Below are 21,437 nucleotides of genomic sequence, written 5' to 3'. Positions count from 1 at the left end.
GGCTTGTTGAGCGCGTTACCGCGGAGACGTAGCACGTGTGGAAGCCCACGCTATTCTCCGCGGCATCCACGCACAACTCACCACATGCCCCACTGAGAGCGAGAACCACATTATAGAAACCACGAGGAGGTTACCCCATGTGACTCTACCCTCCATAGCAACTGGCCAATTTGGTTGCTTAGGAAGCCTGACTGGAGTCACATAACACCCTGGATTCGAACTCGCGACTCCAGGGGTTGTAGTCAGCGTCAATCCTCGTTGAGCTACACAGGTCTCCCGATTACAGTTATTTTTTTATAGATTACATGATTACATATTAACAAGGCAATGGAAGTAAATTGTTAATAACATATTGATCATTTTCATATCAATATCATCATATTCTTACCCTGAAATGCAAAAGTTGAAAAAATGTTCAACCTTTTATGTTAAAACAGTAAGATTTCATACTACCTCACCAATGGTGTGCTCACACATTAACTTGCTTCAAAGGCTTCATTAATGTACGTAATGCTGCTATTGTTTTATGCACTTAAAATTAAATTGATGTCTCAGTGTTTTGAATTATAAACTTTTGCCATACACTTTCATTGCTGTTAAATTTAATATATATTTCATTCATGTAATGTTTAATGTACTTTTTAAAAATGTCATGAGGACCTCTTTTTGTGAGTCTCTTCTTGTTAGTAATAAAGATTGGAAAACATTTTCTTCTTGTTTGTACTTTTATAATAAAATGATTTTTACTCAAATGCCTGTGACTTAAAATAAAATAGAATTGTTGAAAGTATCCAAAAGTAATCAGATTAGATTACCCAGAAAATGTAATCTATGAAATTATAGGCTCTATTTTCGTGAGGTCGCAAAGTGCAGCGCACACACTACAACCGTGCACAAAGTCTTATCCAATTTTCATGAGATCGCTAATTCTAAGTGTAATTTTTGTGCCAGCTCAAAGTGCAAATGGGTGTGGGTGGGAGTGTTTGCACTACTTGGGGTGGATGCGTGCAAACTAAGGGTATATTTTATGTATATGAAGTGGCGCAAAACGCAGTTTGCTATTTTCCTTAGAAATATGTAATTGCTCTAAGACATTTCAATACCAGGTCTTAACTCAGCATAAAGTCCAAATTCAGTTCCTGCATTTGCAGCTTGGAGATTTCACCAGCAGGTGGTAATAAAGTTCATGTCCAAATTCTGAAAGTACATCAAATGATGTCCCTTCAATCGCTGTTGAAACAAAAAATTATGTGATTTGTGTTAAACTTTCTAGAGGTCTTGGTTTATTATTTAAATTATCTTTATTATTATTATTTTTATTGTTATGTTTATATGTATTATTATTATTGTATATTTACAATTGTATTTATGATTTAATTTGACTAGTAATTTTCCACCTGTCGTTGTAGAGTGATTTTTAAGTCACTGCAAAATGGGCCAGTGGAAGAAGTTGGAGAGAGTAAAATGTTTGGAATTAGTATGATTTTTTTTCGCCACTTCATTATTTGTATTATATTTTTTGTTTTGTTTGAAGAGTAATTTAAATTTAGAAATATTTTTGGTTTACATTACAGAAAACTGGCTATTTACACTACCAACTTCTTATTAATGTACTGTCTTTGTTTAAATCGTTGGTGCTTGAGGGAATGGATTATATAATAGGACAAAGATGCTGGAATAATCCACCTCCAAATTAAATTGCAGTTGGTTCAGCTTTTTGCGTGTTGCACGCATGATTTCGCCAAACCCACTTGTGCCTAGACTTAGTGCATGCTTGCACAAAAATGACTTTTGACTTTACGCTTATGACTTAAGCATTGCGTTGCGCTTATCGCTTGCACTCTTAAAATAGGGTCCTACGTTACTGATTGGATTTTTTTTTCACGTAATTTGTAATCAGTACCTGATTACACTTCACAAGTAATCTGCCCAGCACTGTATATACTGTATATACATGTATGTATATATATTATAAATATAAATATAATATATAGTAAATATTATAATTCAGACAATTCAAATACATCACGTACCTAACATACATTTTATTGTGACAACAGACATTTAGACAATACAAAAAAGTGTTTTTAAAAGTCAAAAACATACCCCTATTACTTACCTTCATCCCACTGCTCTATTTTTAATTGTTGGTCTATGTAGCCTACTCATGCATCAGACGGGCACTTTTGGAGCGTCTCACTTTGGTTGCGTAACGTCTCACTAGTTTTCAGTGCCTCTAGTCCAAAGATACCTTTTGATACTTTGAAAAATTAGTCTCAAGATCCCAACTTGGTCCAGCTGTCTTTGAGCGCAAAACCATGCTGAAGCGCCGACTGCCCCTACTGTATCAAGGTGGTACATCAAGCTTGAATTGCTCCGGTAGTAGGAACATACTATATATAATTAGTTCCCTATCTGTCACTCACTCGACGTTGTGTCGATGTAGTGACACTAGGGGTCACTCTTGGGAGCCCGAGACACCTCTGGTCTTTGATAAAAGGCCATTGAAAATGTATTGTATTTATGGTATTTGCATGCCACTCCCCCGGACATACGGATATAAAAGGAGCTGGCATGCAACCACTCATTCAGATTTTCTCTTCGGAGCCGAACGGTCGATGTTTACTTAGTAAACATGTGACGGCGCATTTCAGCGGCTTCTCTCTCCTCTGCACTGGTGCACTGCAAAGAACACCCCTGGGTGCTTCGGCAGAAAAAAGAGAGTATATTTTTCTAAAAGAGTATATTTCTCTAAAAGAGCGGCACACACGGAAAGTCTTTTTAAAGACTCGTCTTTTTAAAGATGCCTTTCCGTTTGTGTGTTATTCCTGGTTGCGGTCATTACCTCTCAACTTCAGATGGTCACGATCGTTGTCTTTCGTGTATGGGCACGACCCATGTGGAGACAGCATTCGTGGATGGATCATGTACTCTCTGCGAAAACATGAGCATGGCAACGTTGCAGTCGCGGCTTGCTTTTCGTAAGCAAGCCCGCGAAGCTGATGAGCTCTCGAGCGCAGCATTGGAGAGCCAGCTCGTCCAGTCGGATGCAGAAGCCTCAGCTGAGCTCCTCCCCTCGGTGACGGTCGCCCAGTCACAGTCTGATGCGGAAATGACAGACATGCTTTCCCGGGCGGCCACGAGCGTCAGGCTAGAGTGGAACCCTCCACTCTCCTCTGAACCCTCGCGGCTCAATGATTGGTTCCTGGGCTCGCGGCGCCACTCAAAGCAGCCACGCCCCGCTCCAGTACCTTTCTTCCCGGAAGTGCATGAGGAGCTGACAATATCGTGGGAGGCACCTTTTACTGCCCGGTCCCGATCTTTCAGCTCCCCCGCCCTCAATACCCTCGATGGCGGGGCGGCCAGGGGCTATTCGGTGATTCCCCCGGTGGATAAGGCGCTTGCGGTGCACCTATGCCCGCAGAGTACCGCCACCTGGCACGGACACCCAAAGCTCCCATCCAAGGCCTGTAGGTTCACATCATCACTGACAGCCAAAGCCTACAGTGCTGCTGGACAAGCCGCCTCTGCCCTGTACGCCATGGCTCTCCTGCAGGTCCACCAAGCCAAGGCGCTAAAAGAACTGCACGAGGGTAGTTCCGCCCCAGATTTGATGCAGGAACTGCGCTCAGCGACTGACCTCACTCTCTGGGCGACGAAGGTCACGGCGTGGTCTCTCGTGCGGGCGATGTCCACCATAGTGGTCCAGGAGCACCACATTTGGCTCAACCTGGTCGAGATGGGTGAGGCCGACAAGGCACGGTTCCTTGCTGCCCCTATCTCCCAGGTTGGCCTATTTGGCAACACCGTTGAGGACTTTGCCCAACAGTTCTCGACGGTGAAGCAGCAGACGGTCTATCCAGCATATCCTGCCCCAGCACGGCTCAAGATCCTGCACCCCAACTGCTCATCGCCAAGGGCGTCCCCCTGTGGTGACTGCACCAGCTCCGCCGCATCCCGCCCCTCTGACCCGGCCCCGGAGTGGAGCCCACCGCAGTAAGCAGATGCCACCTGTCTCACGACCGACCGACAAGAGCCCACGAAAGGCTTCGAAGCGACCCTGAGACGGATGACCCAGGGACGACGAAACCCACCTTGGAGCTGGTAAGCAGACCACTCCATCCCTCGGTGGAGGGCCGGGAGGAGAATCTTTTGTTGCTTTCTCATTTAATTTCACCACATGCCAAAGTGGCTGCGGTCCCCAACAGTTCAGCAAAAGAGCGGTTTCCTCGTTCCCTGGGTCACATAACTGGTGTGCATGGCTGTCATCATGACCACCGTCCACCTTTTTATCCTTGCAGGATTGGCGCTCCAGTGGCAGTCTCCCCACCCCTGCATGCCCAGCTGTGTCACAGATCCGCCCCCAATGTGACAGTTTCCACAGGTTGCGAGGACAGGCCTCTTCCTACCCTGTCCCAGGCTGTTCCGGGGGTTATCACAAGGAGCCAGGTAAGTGCTTCGATGTCCCTAGACTCAGCACGGCCACGACATGGTTTGGCAACTCGAGCTCTGACCCGCCGCGAAGCCCCACCTGTCAGTACATCAGACGAGATTGTCCCTTTGGTCCCCCTAGCGCGGAGCTTGGATGCATGGCTTGCACTTTCCAATCCGTCGGGATGGCTTATCCGGACCGTCCGACTTGGCTACGCGATTCAGTTCACCAGATGTCCACCCAGGTTCAGCGGTATCCACTTCACCTTGGTGAAGGACGAAAACGCTGCTGCCTTGCACGCGGAGATCGCCACCCAATATGAAGAAGGGGTTTTACAGCCCCTATTTCATCGTACCGAAAAAAGGCGGTGGGTTGCGGCCAATCTTGGACCTGCAAGTACTGAACCGGGCTTTACACAGACTCCTGTTCAAGATGCTGACGCAAAAACGCATACTGGTGAGCGTCCGGCATCAAGATTAGTTCGCGGCGGTAGACCTGAAGGATGCGTACTTTCACGTCTCGATTCTAACTAGACACAGACCCTTCCTATGGTTTGCATTAGAGGGTCGGGCGTATCAGTACAAGGTCCTCCCTTTCTGTCTGTCCTTGTCCCCTCGCGTCTTCACGGAGGTTGCAGAGGCAGCTCTTGCACTTAAGGGAGGTGGGCATTCACATTCTCAACTATCTCGATGATCTCACTGGCTAATCCTAGCTCACTCTCGGGACATGTTGTGTGCACACTGGGACCTGGTGTTCTCGCACCTCAGCCGATTAGGGCTTAGGGTCAACTGGGAAAAGAGCAAGATCCTCCCTGTTCAGAGCATCTCTTTTCTTGGTTTGGAGTTGGACTCAGTCTCGTTGACAGCGCGCCTCATGAACGAGCGCGAACAGTCGGCACTGACCTGTTTGAAGGCGTGAAAACAGCGGTTCCACTGAAACTCTTTCAGAGTCTCCAGGGGCATATGGCATCCTCAGCGGTGGCCACTCCGCTCGGGTTGATGCATATGAGACCGCTTCAGCACTGGCTTCAGACTCGAGTCCCGAGATGGGCATGGCTCTGCGGGACATACCGCGTGGTCATCACGCAGGTCTGTCACCGCCTCTTCAGCCCTTGGACCGACCTCGCATTTCTACGGGCAGGGGTTCCCCTAGAGCAGGTCTCCAGGTGTGTCGTGGTCACGACAGACACCTCCAAGATGGGCTGGGGCACCGTTTGCAGTGGGCACGCAGCCGCCGGCTTGTAGATGGGACCGCGGCTGCCTTGGGACATCAACTGCCTCGAGTTGCTGGCAATTCTGCTCGCCCTGCAGAGGTTCCGGCCATTGATCCAGGGCAAGCACTTGTTAGTTCGGACAGACAACACGGCAGCGGTAGCATATGTCAACCTTCAAGGCGGTCTGCACTCCCGTTGTATGTCACAACTCGCCCACTGTCTCCTCCTCTGGAGTCAGCAGCAGCGAGCCACTCACATCCCGGGCAACCTCAATACTGCAGTGGATGCGCTGTCACAGCAGGTTACCCTCAGGGGAGAGTGGAGACTCCACCAGCTGATCTGGAGTCAATTCGGACAGGCACAGGTAGACCTGTTTGCCTCCAAAGAATCCTCCCATTGCCTGCTCTGGTACGCCCTGACCGAGGCACCTCTCGGTATAGACACGCTGGCACACAGCTGGCCCCCTGGACTGCGCAAATATGTGTTTCCCCCAGAGATCCTACTTGCACAGACCCTGTGCAAGGTCAAGGAAGATGAGAAGCAGGTTGTCCTGGTAGCACCCTACTGGCCCACCCAGATGTGGTTCTCGGACCTCACACTCCTCGCGACAGCCACCCCCTCCCCCCCCCCGGCGAATTCCCCTGATGAAGGACCTTCTTTCTCAGGGACGGGGCACCATCTGGCATCTGCGACCAGACCTCTTCCCGACGGGAAGACCCCCAGAGATGCGCAGTCGTATAGGTGCTTTCCTTCCTGCAGGAGAGGTTGGAAGGGCGGCTGTCCCCTTCCACCTTGAAGGTGTACATAGCCGCTATAGCAGCACACCATGACACAGTGGACAGTAAGTCCTTAGGGAAGCACGACCAGATCATCAGGTTCCTGAGAGGTGCCAGGAGGCTGATACCCTCCAGACCGCGCCTCGTTCCCTCATGGGACCTCTCTGTAGTTCTTCAGGGTCTACAGAGAGCCCCCTTTGAACCTTTGCAGTCAGCTGAGCTTAAGGCACTCTCCTTGAAGATTGCCTTCCTGACTGCGCTCACTTCCATCAAGAGGGTAGGAGACCTGCAAGCATTCTCTGTCAGCGAAACGTGCCCAGATTTCGGTCCGGGCTACTCTCACGTGATCCTGAGAACCTGACCGGGCTATGTACCCAAGGTTCCCACGACCCCTTTTAGGGACCAGGTGGTGAACCTGCGAGCGCTGCCCCAGGAGGAGGCAGACCCAGCCCTGACGTTGCTGTGTCCGGTGTGCACTTTACGCATCTATTTGGATTGCATGCAGAGCTTTAGAATCTCTGAGCAGCTCTTTGTCCGCTTTGGCAGACAGCGGAAAGGAAGCGCTGTCTCCAAACAGAGTATCGCCCACTGGCACATTGACGCCATAACTATGGTATATCACGCCCAGGATGTGCCGCCCCCGGTAGGGCTACGAGCCCATTCTACCTGGGGCGTAGCGGCCTCCTTGGCCCTGGCCAGGGGCACCTCTCTAACAGACATTTGCAGAGCAGTGGGCTGGGCAACACCCAACACTTTTGCGAGGTTCTACAACCTCCGGGTGGAACTGTTTTCGTCCCGTGTAGTGGCACGCAATACAAGCAGGTAAATCCAGGATGTATCGCTTGCACATAGTGCCTTTCACCTCTCCTGAGCTGAAGACGTGCACCATTAACTCCCAGTAGTGTTCACAAACTGTGTTTCCTGGTTGACTTCCTCCGAGCCCTGTGGCAGTCGAGTTTTCAGAGAGACTCGCTGCCGGCCCAGTACACGTGCTAACTAAAGCCCTGTACTGGGGTAGGTGCTCCGCATGTGGCGGTTCCCCGTAGGTAACCCCATGCGATGTATATCTTCCGCTAATTCTTTTCCCTGTTGGCAAACTGTGTCTTCCTTGGGCAGAGGCCCCCCCTGCTTGTAGTAACTCCTCCCCCATTGGGTAGGACCTACCATGAGACTTCTCCACATGACATACTTCCGACATAGCTCGGCAAGCTCGGCAAGACCATGTGACGTATTTCCACTTAAATACCCCTCCTCTCTCTGGGTGAGGTGTGGTCTCCGCGGTGTCCTCCCCTTGGGAGGAACACCCCCTGACTAGAACTGTTCGGCCCAGTCGGATAATCCCCCTTTTTTTAGGGAGTGGAAAAAAAGAAGGGGAACAGAGGCCACGACTGGGCTAGCCTGTCCCTATCTTTTGGGTAGTCGACTTGTCCCGTTCAACCCTCATAACAGTGTTGGGGGAGGTTACGTGTTGGCCTGGTGTGCTGGCTACAAGGCACACAGTGGTCTGCCCATCACACACCGCCAGTTCACATAACACAGTTCAGCCAGTTGCGGCATTTTGTATAGGGACCCCTAGTGTCACCACATCGACACAACGTTGAGTGAGTGACAGATAGGGAACTGTGTACTACTTACTACTTGCGTAACCTCCGTTCCCTTATGGAGGGAATGAGATGTTGTGTCCCTCCTGCCACAACACTGAACTACCCACTGAAATGGCCGGACCTTGTCTCGGCTCCTCAGCATAAAACCTGAATGAGTGGTTGCATGCCAGCTCCTTTTATACCCATATGTCAGGGGGAGTGGCATGCAAATACCACTCGCCAATTTTCATTGGCTTTTTACCAAAGACCAGAGGTGTCTTGGGCTCCCAAGAGTGACCCCTAGTGTCACTACATCGACACAACATCTTATTCCCTCCATCAGGGAACGGAGGTTACGCAAGTAACCAGGATGTTAAATCGATAAGATATGATAAGATAGATACTATGTTTAATATATATATATATATATATACACACACACACACACACACACACACACACACAGTATGTATATATAGGTAAATAGTGCTGGTTATTACTATTTATAATCATACTGGTGCATATAAATGAAAATAATTAAATATCATTCTTGTGATCATTTAATGAGAACATACCTTGTTTATTTTTAACTAGATGTTTTCTGTATTTAACTTCTTATTTTAAATCAAATTGGCTACAATGGCTGTTTGGCCGAAATGATGGTTCCTCTGATTGAAATCACCCATTTAAGCCATTTCAAAGCAAATACATAAATATCGAGCTATTTATTAAAAACAGGTGGAAAAATATAAATATTTGATTAAATATATAAATAATTTCATCAGTTTTTTTTAGCTGTATATCACCTAGCCCTGATGGATAGATGAAACATAAATCCAGATCGTGAGCCAAATTAAAATATTATTCAGATGACAAGAGAATATGAATGCACTGTTCAGGTTTTAAATTATTATTTTTTTTGTTTGTTTGTTTGTTTTGTTTATTTCTGTCACAGAACACCTGCAATGATTGGTTGCTCCTTTGTGGTCGATCGTGAGTATTTTGGAGAAATTGGACTGCTTGATCCGGGCATGGAGGTTTACGGAGGAGAGAACATTGAACTTGGTATGAGGGTAAGTAAGATCATGATCAAGCCATATCTGTGTGCTAATGTCATTATTTGCTGTGGATAATGTATGTAAAGTGATATAAATGCTCATCAAACAATTTCCAGTTCCAAAGATAACACAATGAGGTGTGTGCCTTGTTAATTTTGCTCAGCTGAGACATTCACAGTCCAATGTGTTCATGTAATTGGAATTCATTGAGCATGGAACTGCTCATATTGCTGCATATTAGAGCCTCTCAGAAATTACAATTCAACATTGTGGCCACCCTCCATGTATAATCTCAGGTGACAATATAATTAACTCTAACTACAAACCTTCAGCATTTGACAGACATTTAATTACATTGCTCCATGCTTTCATGCCCAAGGCATCGTGCTAGAGACTTTTGGGGGGTAAGCATTCAGATTCATCACTCCATTACGGACTAAATGTGTTGCTTGGAGGAAATGGGAGTACTCTGTGCCAAATTACACAAGCTCGAATACGTTACATGCAGTATGGTACAAAGAAAGTGGATTCCTTTTGTGGCAACCCTGAGAGCCAGTGGAGAATTGAACTTGTTTAAATTCAGAAACTGTTCTTTCTGTGTGGTTGGGAATATCCTTGGAGGATTTGCATAATTTGGATAAAATCCTTTAATTAATTTTAAAATCCCATTCTAGTTTCTGTTGGTTGATAGAAAGTCTTACCAGCCAGATGATAGATTGAACTATTGGGATCAATAGTATTGTTTAACATGTCCAATTGGAGAAAGACTCAATTGTGTAAGAATAGCATGTGCCATCATTCTTCTAATAAAAACTATGATGAAAAATATCATTGTACATTATTTCTCAATTGCATGTAAATTAGAGTTTCTTTGAATATTACACTTCCCTTCATTGTAATGTACAGTTGCCTATCCCAAAAATAACATAAAAGCAACATATTTAGCTGAATCTTCAGAGGCATAGGCTGTGTTCAGAATGGGATACTAGTGTACTGTCTACTGCATACTGAACAATACATACTTTAAACAACAGTATGTGAAACAGTACAAATTATTCACTGATAAACATTTTAAACAGTAGTCTACTGCATTGTTACGTGACCTCTTATATGCACGTTTAATTAAAATAGGAAATAAAAACAACTATAAATCTTCGTGTTATTGAATTAACTAAAGCCATAATGTCTTGTCAAGTCATTTTTATTTGTATAGCGCTTTTCACAATACACATCAATTTAACCATTAAATGCATGGGAATTTCACCAAACACTCTTACATATTTGGGTCTTTATAGTCCCTGCACTTTTATCTATCACAAATGGATCTACAAAATGCCCAGATAGTGTGAAGACAATTTGAAAATAATATAATAAAATATATTTTGATATATTTTGATGTTTTATTTTTCATATATCAAAGAGAAAATGCAACAAATCAGGACAGACCTAGAAAAGGATTCATTACTATAACACTGGAATTTCTCAGGCACTTATTGGGTCTAAATAGATGCACAACGTACATATCTTCAGTAGTACAGCTAAATGACAATAGTCATATCATACTGTTCATGTGTTACATTTGCTATAGTTTACTTCAATGTTGTTTCTTCATCAAATAGCAATGACAAATGTAAATCAAGTTAATCACTGAAACAACAGTGCCACCTTGAGTAAGAAATAACATGTATAATATGTATGTGTACACACATATGGAATAGTGATATGATAAATCACCAATGTTGTTAATTTAGTGTTGCACAGAAAATTAGTGTGATATAGTATTCATTTGTATGGATATAGTACTCATTAATTTTGTAGTATACAAAGAAATAAATATCCTGTGAAAGTAAACTTATATAGATATGAAATAATCAAAATATAATGTTTGAAAATGCAAAAAATAAATAAATAAATAAATAAAAAAAGTTAAGTAATATATATATTTTTTTTGGTTTGGCTTTTGTGTGTGTGTGTGTGTGTGTGTGTGTGTGTGTGTGTGTGTGTGTGTGTGTGTGTGAGTGTGTGTGTGTGTGTTGGCGGGTTTGGGTGGTTTACGAGGACATTTTTTTTAGGTTACAAACTGGTAATTACAAGAGTATAATGCTATAAATGTGGTTTATGAGGACATTTCTAGTGTCCCCATATTTCAAATCACTTAAAAAACATAATAAACAATGTTTTTTTATTTTATTTTATTTTTTTATGTAAAAATGCAGAAAGTTTTTTGTGAGGGTTAGGTTTAGGGGTAGGGTTAGGGGATAGAATCTATAGTCCCTAAAGTATAAAAAACATTATGTCTATGGAGAGTCCCTCATAAGGATAGCCGCACCAACATGTATGTGTGTGTGTGTGTGTGTGTGTGTGCATGTTTATGCTACATTGTGGGGGCCAAGTATCCCCACAAGGATAGTAAAACCTGAGATCACCTACCTTGTGGGGCCCAGCCAGCGGTCCCCATGAGGGAAATGGCTTATTAAACATACTAAACGATGTTTTTTTTGAAAACGTAAAAATGCAAAAAGGTTCCTGTGAGGGTTAGATTTAGGGGTAGGGTTAGGGGATAGAAGTTATCATTAGACAATGATATAAAAACAAGTTTGTGTGTGTGTGTGTGTGTGTGTTTGTGTGTGTGTGTGTGTGTGTGTTACACTATTTATAAGAGAGAGATTGAGGAATATTAAAGAGGTGTGGGCACAACTCCAAAAATGGATGTGGTACAGGGGGTGGAATGAGGTCCTAGGTCACTAAAGACCAGAGGTATGCGTTTAATGGTTAAAGCAGTGTTACAGGAGTTGAGCTGATAACTTATAAAACTCCTAAATCACATATCATTTTTTTATCTCAATAAAATAAGATGAACATTGTCTCATTGGTCTGTGTACTAATAGTGCTCTTCTTACCTATGTATACTCGGTTGTTAGAAGTTCTGTTTTGTTAGTATTTATGGTATTAAATTACATACTGTATATTAAAGCATTTAAAGCATGTGATCAGAGCGTAAGAGAATGTCTGACAAGCCTGAGCCTAGTGGAGTGTCCATTCTGGATTCCATTTGTTCCTTCATTGCTTGCTGCACAAAAAGCAGAATTGCCAATCTTGCAAATGCATCAAATTCCCGGCTTTGAAATAAATCAAATGTTTATTGATGCTGAACACAGTGAAGGCACATGTGGTGCATCACAGCCTCCAGTTAGTCCTCCAAAGTTGATGCAGCTCATTCTGGAGGGATAGCTTTGACTGACAGCTACATATTTAATAAATAACCTTATGCAACACCTAATAGACATCCTGCCTTAGTGCATACTGAGGAGAGCCTCAAAGCTGAGGAGTCCAAACTGACAGGTTACAGATGCTTTTCACATTTCCGGGTTGCAACGTGGATGTAAACTATTGTGGAATACATTTCTATAGCTGTAAATGGGAGACCACAGAAAATACTATTTTTGCGTTCCCATTTGCTCCAACAGCAAAAGAAAAACCTATTACGTTCCCATGGTTTTTTTAAAAAAGGGAATAATTAGAGAGCGGTGGATTACGACAATCAGAAGAGAAAAAGATGCCAAATTTATTGTCGCACCCTCAGCAGCTGTATTTTTTAAACCCATCGTAGCAGTGCTAATTTATGTTATAAATTACATTAAATAAATATAGCTGCGAGCAGCAATTAACGGGGTTCAAGTGGTTTAAGGACTTTAAGCATAAGCGTAAAAAGGTATTATGCTTTATTTAGCAAGCATGTAACCACCTAGATCATAGATGGAATAGACCATCCAATACAGCCAATACAGGCTATTTACTAAAGAAATACATGGTTTTTAAAGCTTTTTAAAGCTCATAGTGCCACCTATGGTCCGATCTCTATAAAAGTCTGCATGCTTGTTTAGAATCATATATCGCACGTGCTCACTTAATTTCGTGAAGTTCTGAGTTTTTTGGGGGGGAATTATGGGCTTATTTGTACACTTGACCACGCCCATTTTCTAAATGACACTGTTATAGCTACCCAAAGGGTAAAGTTCAACATTTTTTTTGATAATTATTGACCCAGAGAGTCCAGAGAATTGTACTGCATTGTTTTTGTTGAGGTTGAGTGAAAAACCTAGGACTAGTTCACAAAAGTAGGTTTTTTACATAATCGTGAATATTTAATGAACAATTTGATTGACAGCAGTGGTTCTTGAGGCAAAGTTGTTCAGTATGAGGAGATCAAACAAATGATATGAATTATAGCTGCGTCCCAATTCAGAGGCTGCATCCTTTAAAGGTCACATTCGAAGGCCGATTGCATCACTACTGCACGACAAAGGCTGTCCCAATTCGAAGGCTCCTTCAAATGCGGCCTCCAAATGCGTCCTTCATTTCCCGTGAAATGAAGGATACAACAGATGGATCACATATACTATATAGTCTAGTCAAAAAAGATGTTATAAAGATGTATAATTTGTCAACATTATGAACAATTTTGAACAACACACTATATAGTAAATGTGAACTCATTTAAGCAAAGTAAAGTCAAACCCATGGGTGGGGTCAATGAGCATCAACAGGTTAAAGTGGTTCAAATGTTGACTTATATCTTACTAAGATGTAATTATATATAGTTTATACTCCTTATTATATACAGAAATGGACCATAGTAGACTGATCACGTGACACTTTCATGGGCCTAGACGCACATTATTCAAGCTCCGCATATGTAGCCCACCTTTTACTGTTTTTAACTTTCTTTTTGACATCTGGGGTAGTTTTTTCATTGGCCATCGGTTTGTAAATGTCACATAGTCGGAGTTTTGCTTATCTCTCACCATCATCTTCTCCAATAAAGAAGAAAACTAAATCAGCAGCCGCTGCAGGCCGAGCGGACATGGAAGACAGCATGGCGACCACTATAAAGCGATTTGAGGACATTTTGATAACTGAATTAGCGGCAATGCGCACTGAATTCGCCTCTCACATGACCACAATTCAGAATATGTGCTCTAAAATTTACTTTTTATTCGAGGAACAGAGAGAGCAGAAAAAAGTGGTCAACGAACATACTAGGCGTCTGGATGCCCTCGAGCAATAAGTGACAGATCTACAAGACCGCAGCAGACGCAGTAATCTCCGGCTGCTCGGCTTACCAAAAAGGGACCGAAAAAGATGACACAATTGGCTTCCTGAAACAGTCTCTACCGATCTGGATTCCAGCACTATCAGGCAAAGAGATCGAAGTCGAACATGCGCATCGAGTTTACACCAGAGTTTCAACTGATCACTCCAAACCGTGAGTGTTTCTTTTCAAACTGTTATGCTACAATGACAGGAATCTGATTCTAAACGAAGCAAGATGCCACGGTACTGTAAAAACAAACAACGGTGCAATGCTGAGCTTTTTCCCTGACTTCTCTCCTGCGATGGCAAAGAAGCGGAGCTCCTTCACTGTAATAAGGAAAGAATTGAAAGAGGCAGGTCTGCAGAACGTTCTTCTGTATCCAGCTATGCTGAAGATTGTCATGAAACACGGCGAGACTAAACTACTGTACTCTCCGGAGGAAGCACGTCAATTCCTAAGCTCGATCCCCCGACCTCATTCTCCAAGGATGGACATGGCAGAAGAGATTGTTATTACTGAGTAACTCCTGACTTGATAATCTAGAACTACATATGATGGTCGTCTACCGGCAGTTTATTTATTTATTTATTTATTTATTATTTTTTTCATGTAAGCTAGGAGACAAGGTATCACTAATTTACAGTTTCGTACTTATATGATGTAGTTATCTATATTTGCTTCCTCTTTATAGGAAACATAATTTCTGTTTTTTCTTTGCCCCACTTCTTTACTGTGTGAATTCAAAAAGTTATTTGATTCTCTTATAATAGGGCTAATGGCAGTGTACTAATGTTGCACAGGCTGTCATGTTGCTGTCACTGACAATGACAGGGGAGGGTGGCAGCCTGGGGTTTGTTCTTACCCCAGCCTGCAATAGTTCTATGGGGTAGGTTTGCTTTATGTTTCATGGTTGTTCGATGGGTGAGGGATGGGTTAAAGGTAGACTTAAATAATACATTTGCAGTGGTATTACTTTGACTCATTTGTTCAAATCATTTATTTGTTTGACTCCTATGACTGAATTGAATATACTAAGTTGTAATGTAAATGGTTTAATAAACGTACTAGTTTTTTAGAATTATTGTGACGAAGAAAGGTTGACATTGCTTTAATCCAGGAATCTCATTTGAGGAAAGACGAAGTTCATAGATGCAATAATACATTTTACGAGGTGGCCTCTTTCACCGCTACTGACGATAAAACTAAAGGTGTATTAATAATTGTTAGAAGAAATTTAAATATCTCCATACTAGACAAAAATGGTGATAGTGCTGGCAGAATAACTCATATAAAAACAGTGGTTGAGAATAAGAAGTTAGCTTTTCTTTCCATTTATGCACCATGTAGTCCAAATCCAACTTTTTTCTCTGAACTATCTACTTATCTCACTGATCTAATGGACTTTGAGATAGTAATGGGAGCAGATATGAACGCTGTAATGTCCCATTGCCTCGATAGGTCTGGTGGCAAATTTTCTTATTCCCAGAATGTTTCTACTGAGCAACTCAAACAATGCATAGCTTCTTTTTCATTAGTAGATACATGGCAGTTATTTAACCCTTCCCAAAAATTGTATACATTTTTCTCAGCTAGACAAAAGTCATATTCACGGATTGATTACATTTTTGCTTCCTCTTCCTTAACCTCAATGATACTTGAAGTTGACATTTCTCTCCTATCTCTGTCAGACCGTAGTAGTAATTTTTTGAAATTTTCAATTACCAAGCGTCCTCCGCGAGCCCCTAGGTAGCGTTTTAACACTAATTTATTAAAAGATTAGGTTTTTTGTCATCAATTCAAAACTAAACTATGTGAATTCATTAACATCAGTAGAGGCTCGGTAGTTGACCCACGAATACTATGGGAGGCGACAAAGGGCTTTATAAGGAATTTTTCGATTTCATATGCTAATTTTCGCCAGAAAATTCATTGTAAGAAAACCTCTGACCTGGAATCTAAACTTCGGTCACTAGAACAGGCAAACCAACATTCTTTTTCTGATAGTACTGCAGCCGAAATTGAAATTGTTAGGAAAGAACTTAATTTATTATGTAGACACAGAGCTGAATTTCTTATTTTCATGATAGTAGACTGTAACACTTCTCACTGGAAGGAGGAGGTGAGAAGCAGATTTCCTGGTTCAGGTAAAGGTTTTATTCTCCTTACTGCAGCAAATGCACTCGTTCAGGGCTCTTACACTGTTCAATGACTCACTCTAAAATACACAAACTATTTCACAAAAATAAACTCAACTCAATAATAAACTCTTGGCTTCACAATTGGCTCTCTGGTGTCCAGGCTCTCTCTCTCGTCTACCTGCGTTGTGGCTCTATTTATGCCGTTCTCCCCGTGCTCATTGAAATTAGAGACAGATGTTAGACATAATTTAACTCAGGTGTAAGCGCCCTTACCGCTTTCTCTCTCTCCGGAGAGATGCTTGACCACACCCCCGCTGCCACATATCCCCACCGCCCAACTGAGGCCGGGGCGGCATCCGGCCTGCCTACCACTCCCCCCCCATTCCTGGATAGGAAGTCGGCGACAGCCATCTGCGCTCCCGGTCTGTGGACCACCTTGAACTTAAACGGCTGAAGAGCCAGGTACCAACGGGTGATCCGGGCATTAGTATCTTTCATGCGGTGGAACCACTGGAGTGGGGCTTGATCGGAACAGAGGGTGAAGGCCCACCCCAACAGGTAGTATCGGAGAGTGAGGACCGCCCACTTGATGGCGAGACACTCCTTTTCCACGGTGCTGTACTTAGTTTCCCTCAACGAGAGCTTACGGCTAATGTACAGCACCGGGCGCTCCTCCCCCTCCACCACCTGCGAGAATACGGCCCCCAGCCCTCTGTCTGAAGCATCTGTCTGTAAAACAAAAGGGAGAGAGAAATCAGGTGAATGTAAAAGCGGCCCCCTGCAAAGTGCGGCTTTAACTTGTGTGAACGCCCGCTGACACTGCTCCGTCCACTGGACCGGGTCTGGAGCTCCCTTTTTAGTGAGATCAGTCAGCGGGTTGGTGACGTCCAAATAATTAGGTACGAACCTTCTATAATAGCCAGCCAGCCCCAGGAACTGTCTCACCCCCTTTTTGGTCTTAGGCCTCGGGCAGGTCGCAATCACCGCTGTCTTGTCAATTTGGGGACGCACCTGCCCGTGGCCCAAGTGGAACCCCAGATACCGTACCTCCACCCGCCCAATCGCGCACTTCTTTGGGTTCACTGTGAGTCCCGCACGGCGCAGAGATCTCAGAACCGCCCTCAGATGTTGCACGTGCCACTGCCAATCATTGCTATAAATGATGTCGTCATCTAAATAGGCAGCGGCATAAGCTGAATGCGGTCTGAGGATTCGGTCCATGAGACGCTGAAACGTAGCCGGGGCTCCAAACAAACCGAACGGAAGTGTCGCAAACTGGTGTAATCCAAACGGTGTGGAGAAGGCGGTTTTCTCACAGGAAATTGGTGTCAAGGGGATCTGCCAATAACACTTCGTCAAATCCAATGTCGAATAAAATCGAGCAGTGCCCAACCGATCGAGCAACTCATCAACGTGAGGCATTGGATACGCGTCAAATTTAGACACCGCGTTGACTTTCCTATAATCCACACAGAACCATACAGACCCGTCGCTCTTAGGCACTAGAACAACTGGGCTGGACCAATCGCTGTGGGATTCTTCTATTACCCCCATATCGAGCATTGCATCCAATTCTTCCCGAGCGATTTTCTTCTTGTGTTCGGGTAATCGATAGGGGTGGCTATGTACCACGTGGTGATGGATGAGGTTTGTACACCCCGGTAGAGGAGAGAACACATCCGCAAACTCCTGTTGCAACCTAGCAACCTCCGCGAGTTGACTCGGTGAGAGGTGGTCTCCACAAGTGACCGGGATGAACCGTTTATGTTTTGGACTCACCTCCGGTCCGAGCTCCGCCTTCTCGGGAACTACCGTAGTCAACGTCATGGGAACTGCCTCCCTCCACAATTTCAGGAGATTGAGGTGGTATATTTGACGTGCGCCCCCTCTATCGGTTCGTTTAACCTCATATTCGAGATCTCCCACTCGTTGTGTGACCTCAAAGGGTCCTTGCCACTTGGCAAGTAATTTAGAGCTCGATGTGGGAAGCAATACAAGCACTTTATCTCCCGGTGCAAATTCCCTTAGCTGAGTTCCCCTGTCATACAGTCGGCGCTGTCGCTCTTGAGCTTGGAGCAAATTCTCCTGTGTTAGCTGCCCCAAAGTGTGGAGTTTTGCTCTAAGATCAAGAATGTATTGAATTTCATTTTTACTGTTTGAAGGTCCCTCCTCCCAGGCCTTTCACAATACATCAAGTACACCGCGTGGGCGTCGCCCATACAGCAGCTCGAATGGGGAGAAGCCAGTGGAGGCTTGCGGGACCTCTCGTACTGCAAATAACAGGGGTTCGAGCCATTTATCCCAATTTCTAGCATCGTCGTGCACTAACTTACGAATAATGTTTTTAAGGGTTTTATTAAATCGTTTCACCAGGCCATCCGTTTGAGGATGGTATACGCTGGTGCGAATCGATGTAATATTTAACAACTCGTACAGTTCACGTAGTGTCCGTGACATAAACGTTGTGCCCTGATCGGTGAGGATTTCTTTTGGAATCCCCACCCGGGATATTATTTTGAAGAGTGCCTCCGCAACACTATATGCTGAGATGTTGCGCAGAGGCACTGCTTCCGGATATCGCATTGCATAGTCCACTAGGACCAATACAAAGCGATGTCCGCATGCTGACCTTTCTGATGGCCCGACGAGGTCCATTCCAATTCTTTCAAAGGGGACCTCGATCAAAGGGAGAGGGCGCAATGGCGCTTTTGGGGTGGCCGGTGGGTTAACCAGTTGGCATTCGCGGCATGCCGCACACCACCTGCGGACATCGCCGCCAATGCCCGGCCAATAGAAATGGGCTATTAGACGGTTCAGTGTTTTCCTTTCTCCCAAGTGACCCACCATGGGATTATAATGAGCCGCCTTGAATACCATTTCCCGACGGCTCCTTGGAGTGTCCTGTGTCACTCTATACAACCGCTCATTTATAATCGCAAAATAGGGGTATGAAAGGGCGATGTCCGGCTGGAGTTGTTGACCATCAATGACTCTCACTTGGTCGAAGGCGTGTTTGAGGGTTTCGTCTCGCGACTGCTCCAAAGGGAAATCCCCCTCAGGGAATTCCCTGAGAAGGGGAGGGGCTGCAGCCTCTCCCCCGCTTTCATCATTATGACATGGAGCTGTTGAGGACGGCCCCGGCTCTGCCTCCCCTGCCAGAGCATTGCACATTACACATCTCCCTAACTTCATACAGGACACATCCGCGCAAATTCCCTTTAATAAAACTCTAAAATCAGGCCAATCAGTCCCCAAAATCAGCGGACAGGTGAGGCGGGAACTAACCGCGGCCTGCACTCTATGCTTTTTCCCCCGAAATTTAATCGTCAGGTCACCACCGGATGCTTTGTGAATATCCCCGTGCACACATTTCACCCTCACCGTTTTAGTTGTGTCCAATGCCTCAGGTTGAACCAAGCGTTGGTGGATAGTGGTTTGATTACACCCGGTGTCCACCAATGCTTGGTGAGTACCCCCCTTGACACTTACCGGTATCCAGTATGCTCTGGCTCGGTCGGGGGCAGCCTGTGGGAGGTCAGAGACCTGCACCACCATCCCCAGCTCCATCAGAGGGCATTGATCCCGGAAGTGGTCCGGGTCCCCGCACCTCCAGCAGGCTGGCCCAGGCGCTACACCCGCACTTGCGTCGGTGGGCGCCCCTCCCTGAGGGGGAGAGCGGCAGGGCATCGGGATAGGGGAAGGTGTCGGCTCCCACACCCGGGGAACTGGTCTCAATGGCTGAAGTCCTCCTCGTCTGCGTGAGGCAGGAACGGAACCTGGAGAGAGAGCAGAACAAGAGGAGATAGGGGAGGGGAATGAGACAGGGGGAAGAGAGAGAGAGTGGGAGGGCTCTTCCGCCCTCGGGATCACCGCCATGTGGTCCTCCGCAAGCTGGATGGCTTCCTCCAGCGACGCCGGGCGGTGGCACTGGACACACTCCGCCGTCCCTTTTGGCAGTTGATGTATTAATTGCTACAGTACCACCTGGTCGATGATCCCGTCAATGCCGCGGTCCCCCGCTGGCAACCATCTTCGGCAGGCGTCGCGGAGCCATTGGGCGAAGGGAAATGGGCGGTCGGAGTTCTCCAGCTTCAGGCTCCGGAAGAGTTGATGACTTTCTTCCAGACTCCGACCAACCTGTTGCAGGATGGCTTTCTTTAAGTAAGCCAGGAGGCTCGTCACTGGTAGTTGTTGAGCTGCGAGCTGGGCTTCCCTGGACAGCAGCGGTATGAGTAGGGCTGCCCACTGGCCGAGCAGCCAGCCCCAGATCTCAGCAGTGCACTCAAAGAGATCCAGGAACGCCTCTGGGTCGTCCGCCGCCCCATCTTCTGTAACGCAGGCGGGGGTAACGCCGTGTGGGTGTCCGGGGTCACAGCTGGGGATGCCTCCTGGCTGAGGAGGCTCCGGATCGCCTGTCGGTCCTCTACTTGAGCACGCATGAGCTCCACAAACCAGCGGTCTTGATCTTGCTGGAGCTCAAGCAGGGATTGCTGGTGGCTCCGATGCAAGCCAGCGAGGCATTGGAGGATCTCAGCCAACTGGGAGGACTCTACGGGTGACTTCCGTCCATCTTCAAACCTTTATTCCTGGGTTTCGGCACCAGTGTAACACTTCTCAGTGGAAGGAGGAGGCGAGAAGCAGATTTCCTGGTTCAGGTAAGCGTTTTATTCTCCTTACTGCAGCAAATGCACTTGTTCAGGGCTCTTACACTGTTCAATGACTCACTCTAAAATATACAAACTATTTCACAAAAATAAACTCTTAACTCAATAATAAATTTTTGGCTTCACAATTGGCTCTCTGGTGCCCAGGCTCTCTCTCTCGTCTACCTGCGGTGTGGCTCTATTTATGCCGCTCTCCCCGTGCTCACTGAAATTAGAGACAGGTGTTAGACATAATTTAACTCAGGTATAAGCGCCCTTACCGCTTTCTCTCTCTCCGGAGAGATGCTTGACCACGCCCCCGCTGCCACATAGACCTAGCCATTTACTGTCTTTAAGACTACGTAATAGCGAAAAATTTGCTAATATTACAGCAGTGAAATCTCAAACCAATGAGATTCTGACTGACCAGGAGCGTATAAACAACACTTTTCGTTCCTTCTATTGTGAACTATACAGCTCCAACTCTAAATGCGAACCT

General features: G+C 45.4%; 1 protein-coding gene across 2 annotated transcripts in view; it reads left to right on the top strand.

Annotated features, from left to right (window-relative positions):
• LOC127425361 (polypeptide N-acetylgalactosaminyltransferase 9) overlaps nucleotides 1-21,437 on the top strand; it is a 153,475-nt gene that overhangs the window by 97,136 nt on the left and 34,902 nt on the right. For both annotated transcript variants that reach the window (XM_051671287.1, XM_051671294.1), the window contains one exon: nucleotides 8,960-9,077. In XM_051671287.1, coding sequence (XP_051527247.1) covers nucleotides 8,960-9,077 — 118 coding nt within the window. The remainder of the gene's footprint in view (nucleotides 1-8,959; nucleotides 9,078-21,437) is intronic.

The sequence above is a fragment of the Myxocyprinus asiaticus genome, chromosome 3, assembly GCF_019703515.2.
Source record: "Myxocyprinus asiaticus isolate MX2 ecotype Aquarium Trade chromosome 3, UBuf_Myxa_2, whole genome shotgun sequence".
NCBI classification, from domain to species: domain Eukaryota; kingdom Metazoa; phylum Chordata; class Actinopteri; order Cypriniformes; family Catostomidae; genus Myxocyprinus; species Myxocyprinus asiaticus.
Note: the sequence above shows the minus strand (reverse complement) of the source record. Positions and strands in the feature narration are given on the sequence as shown.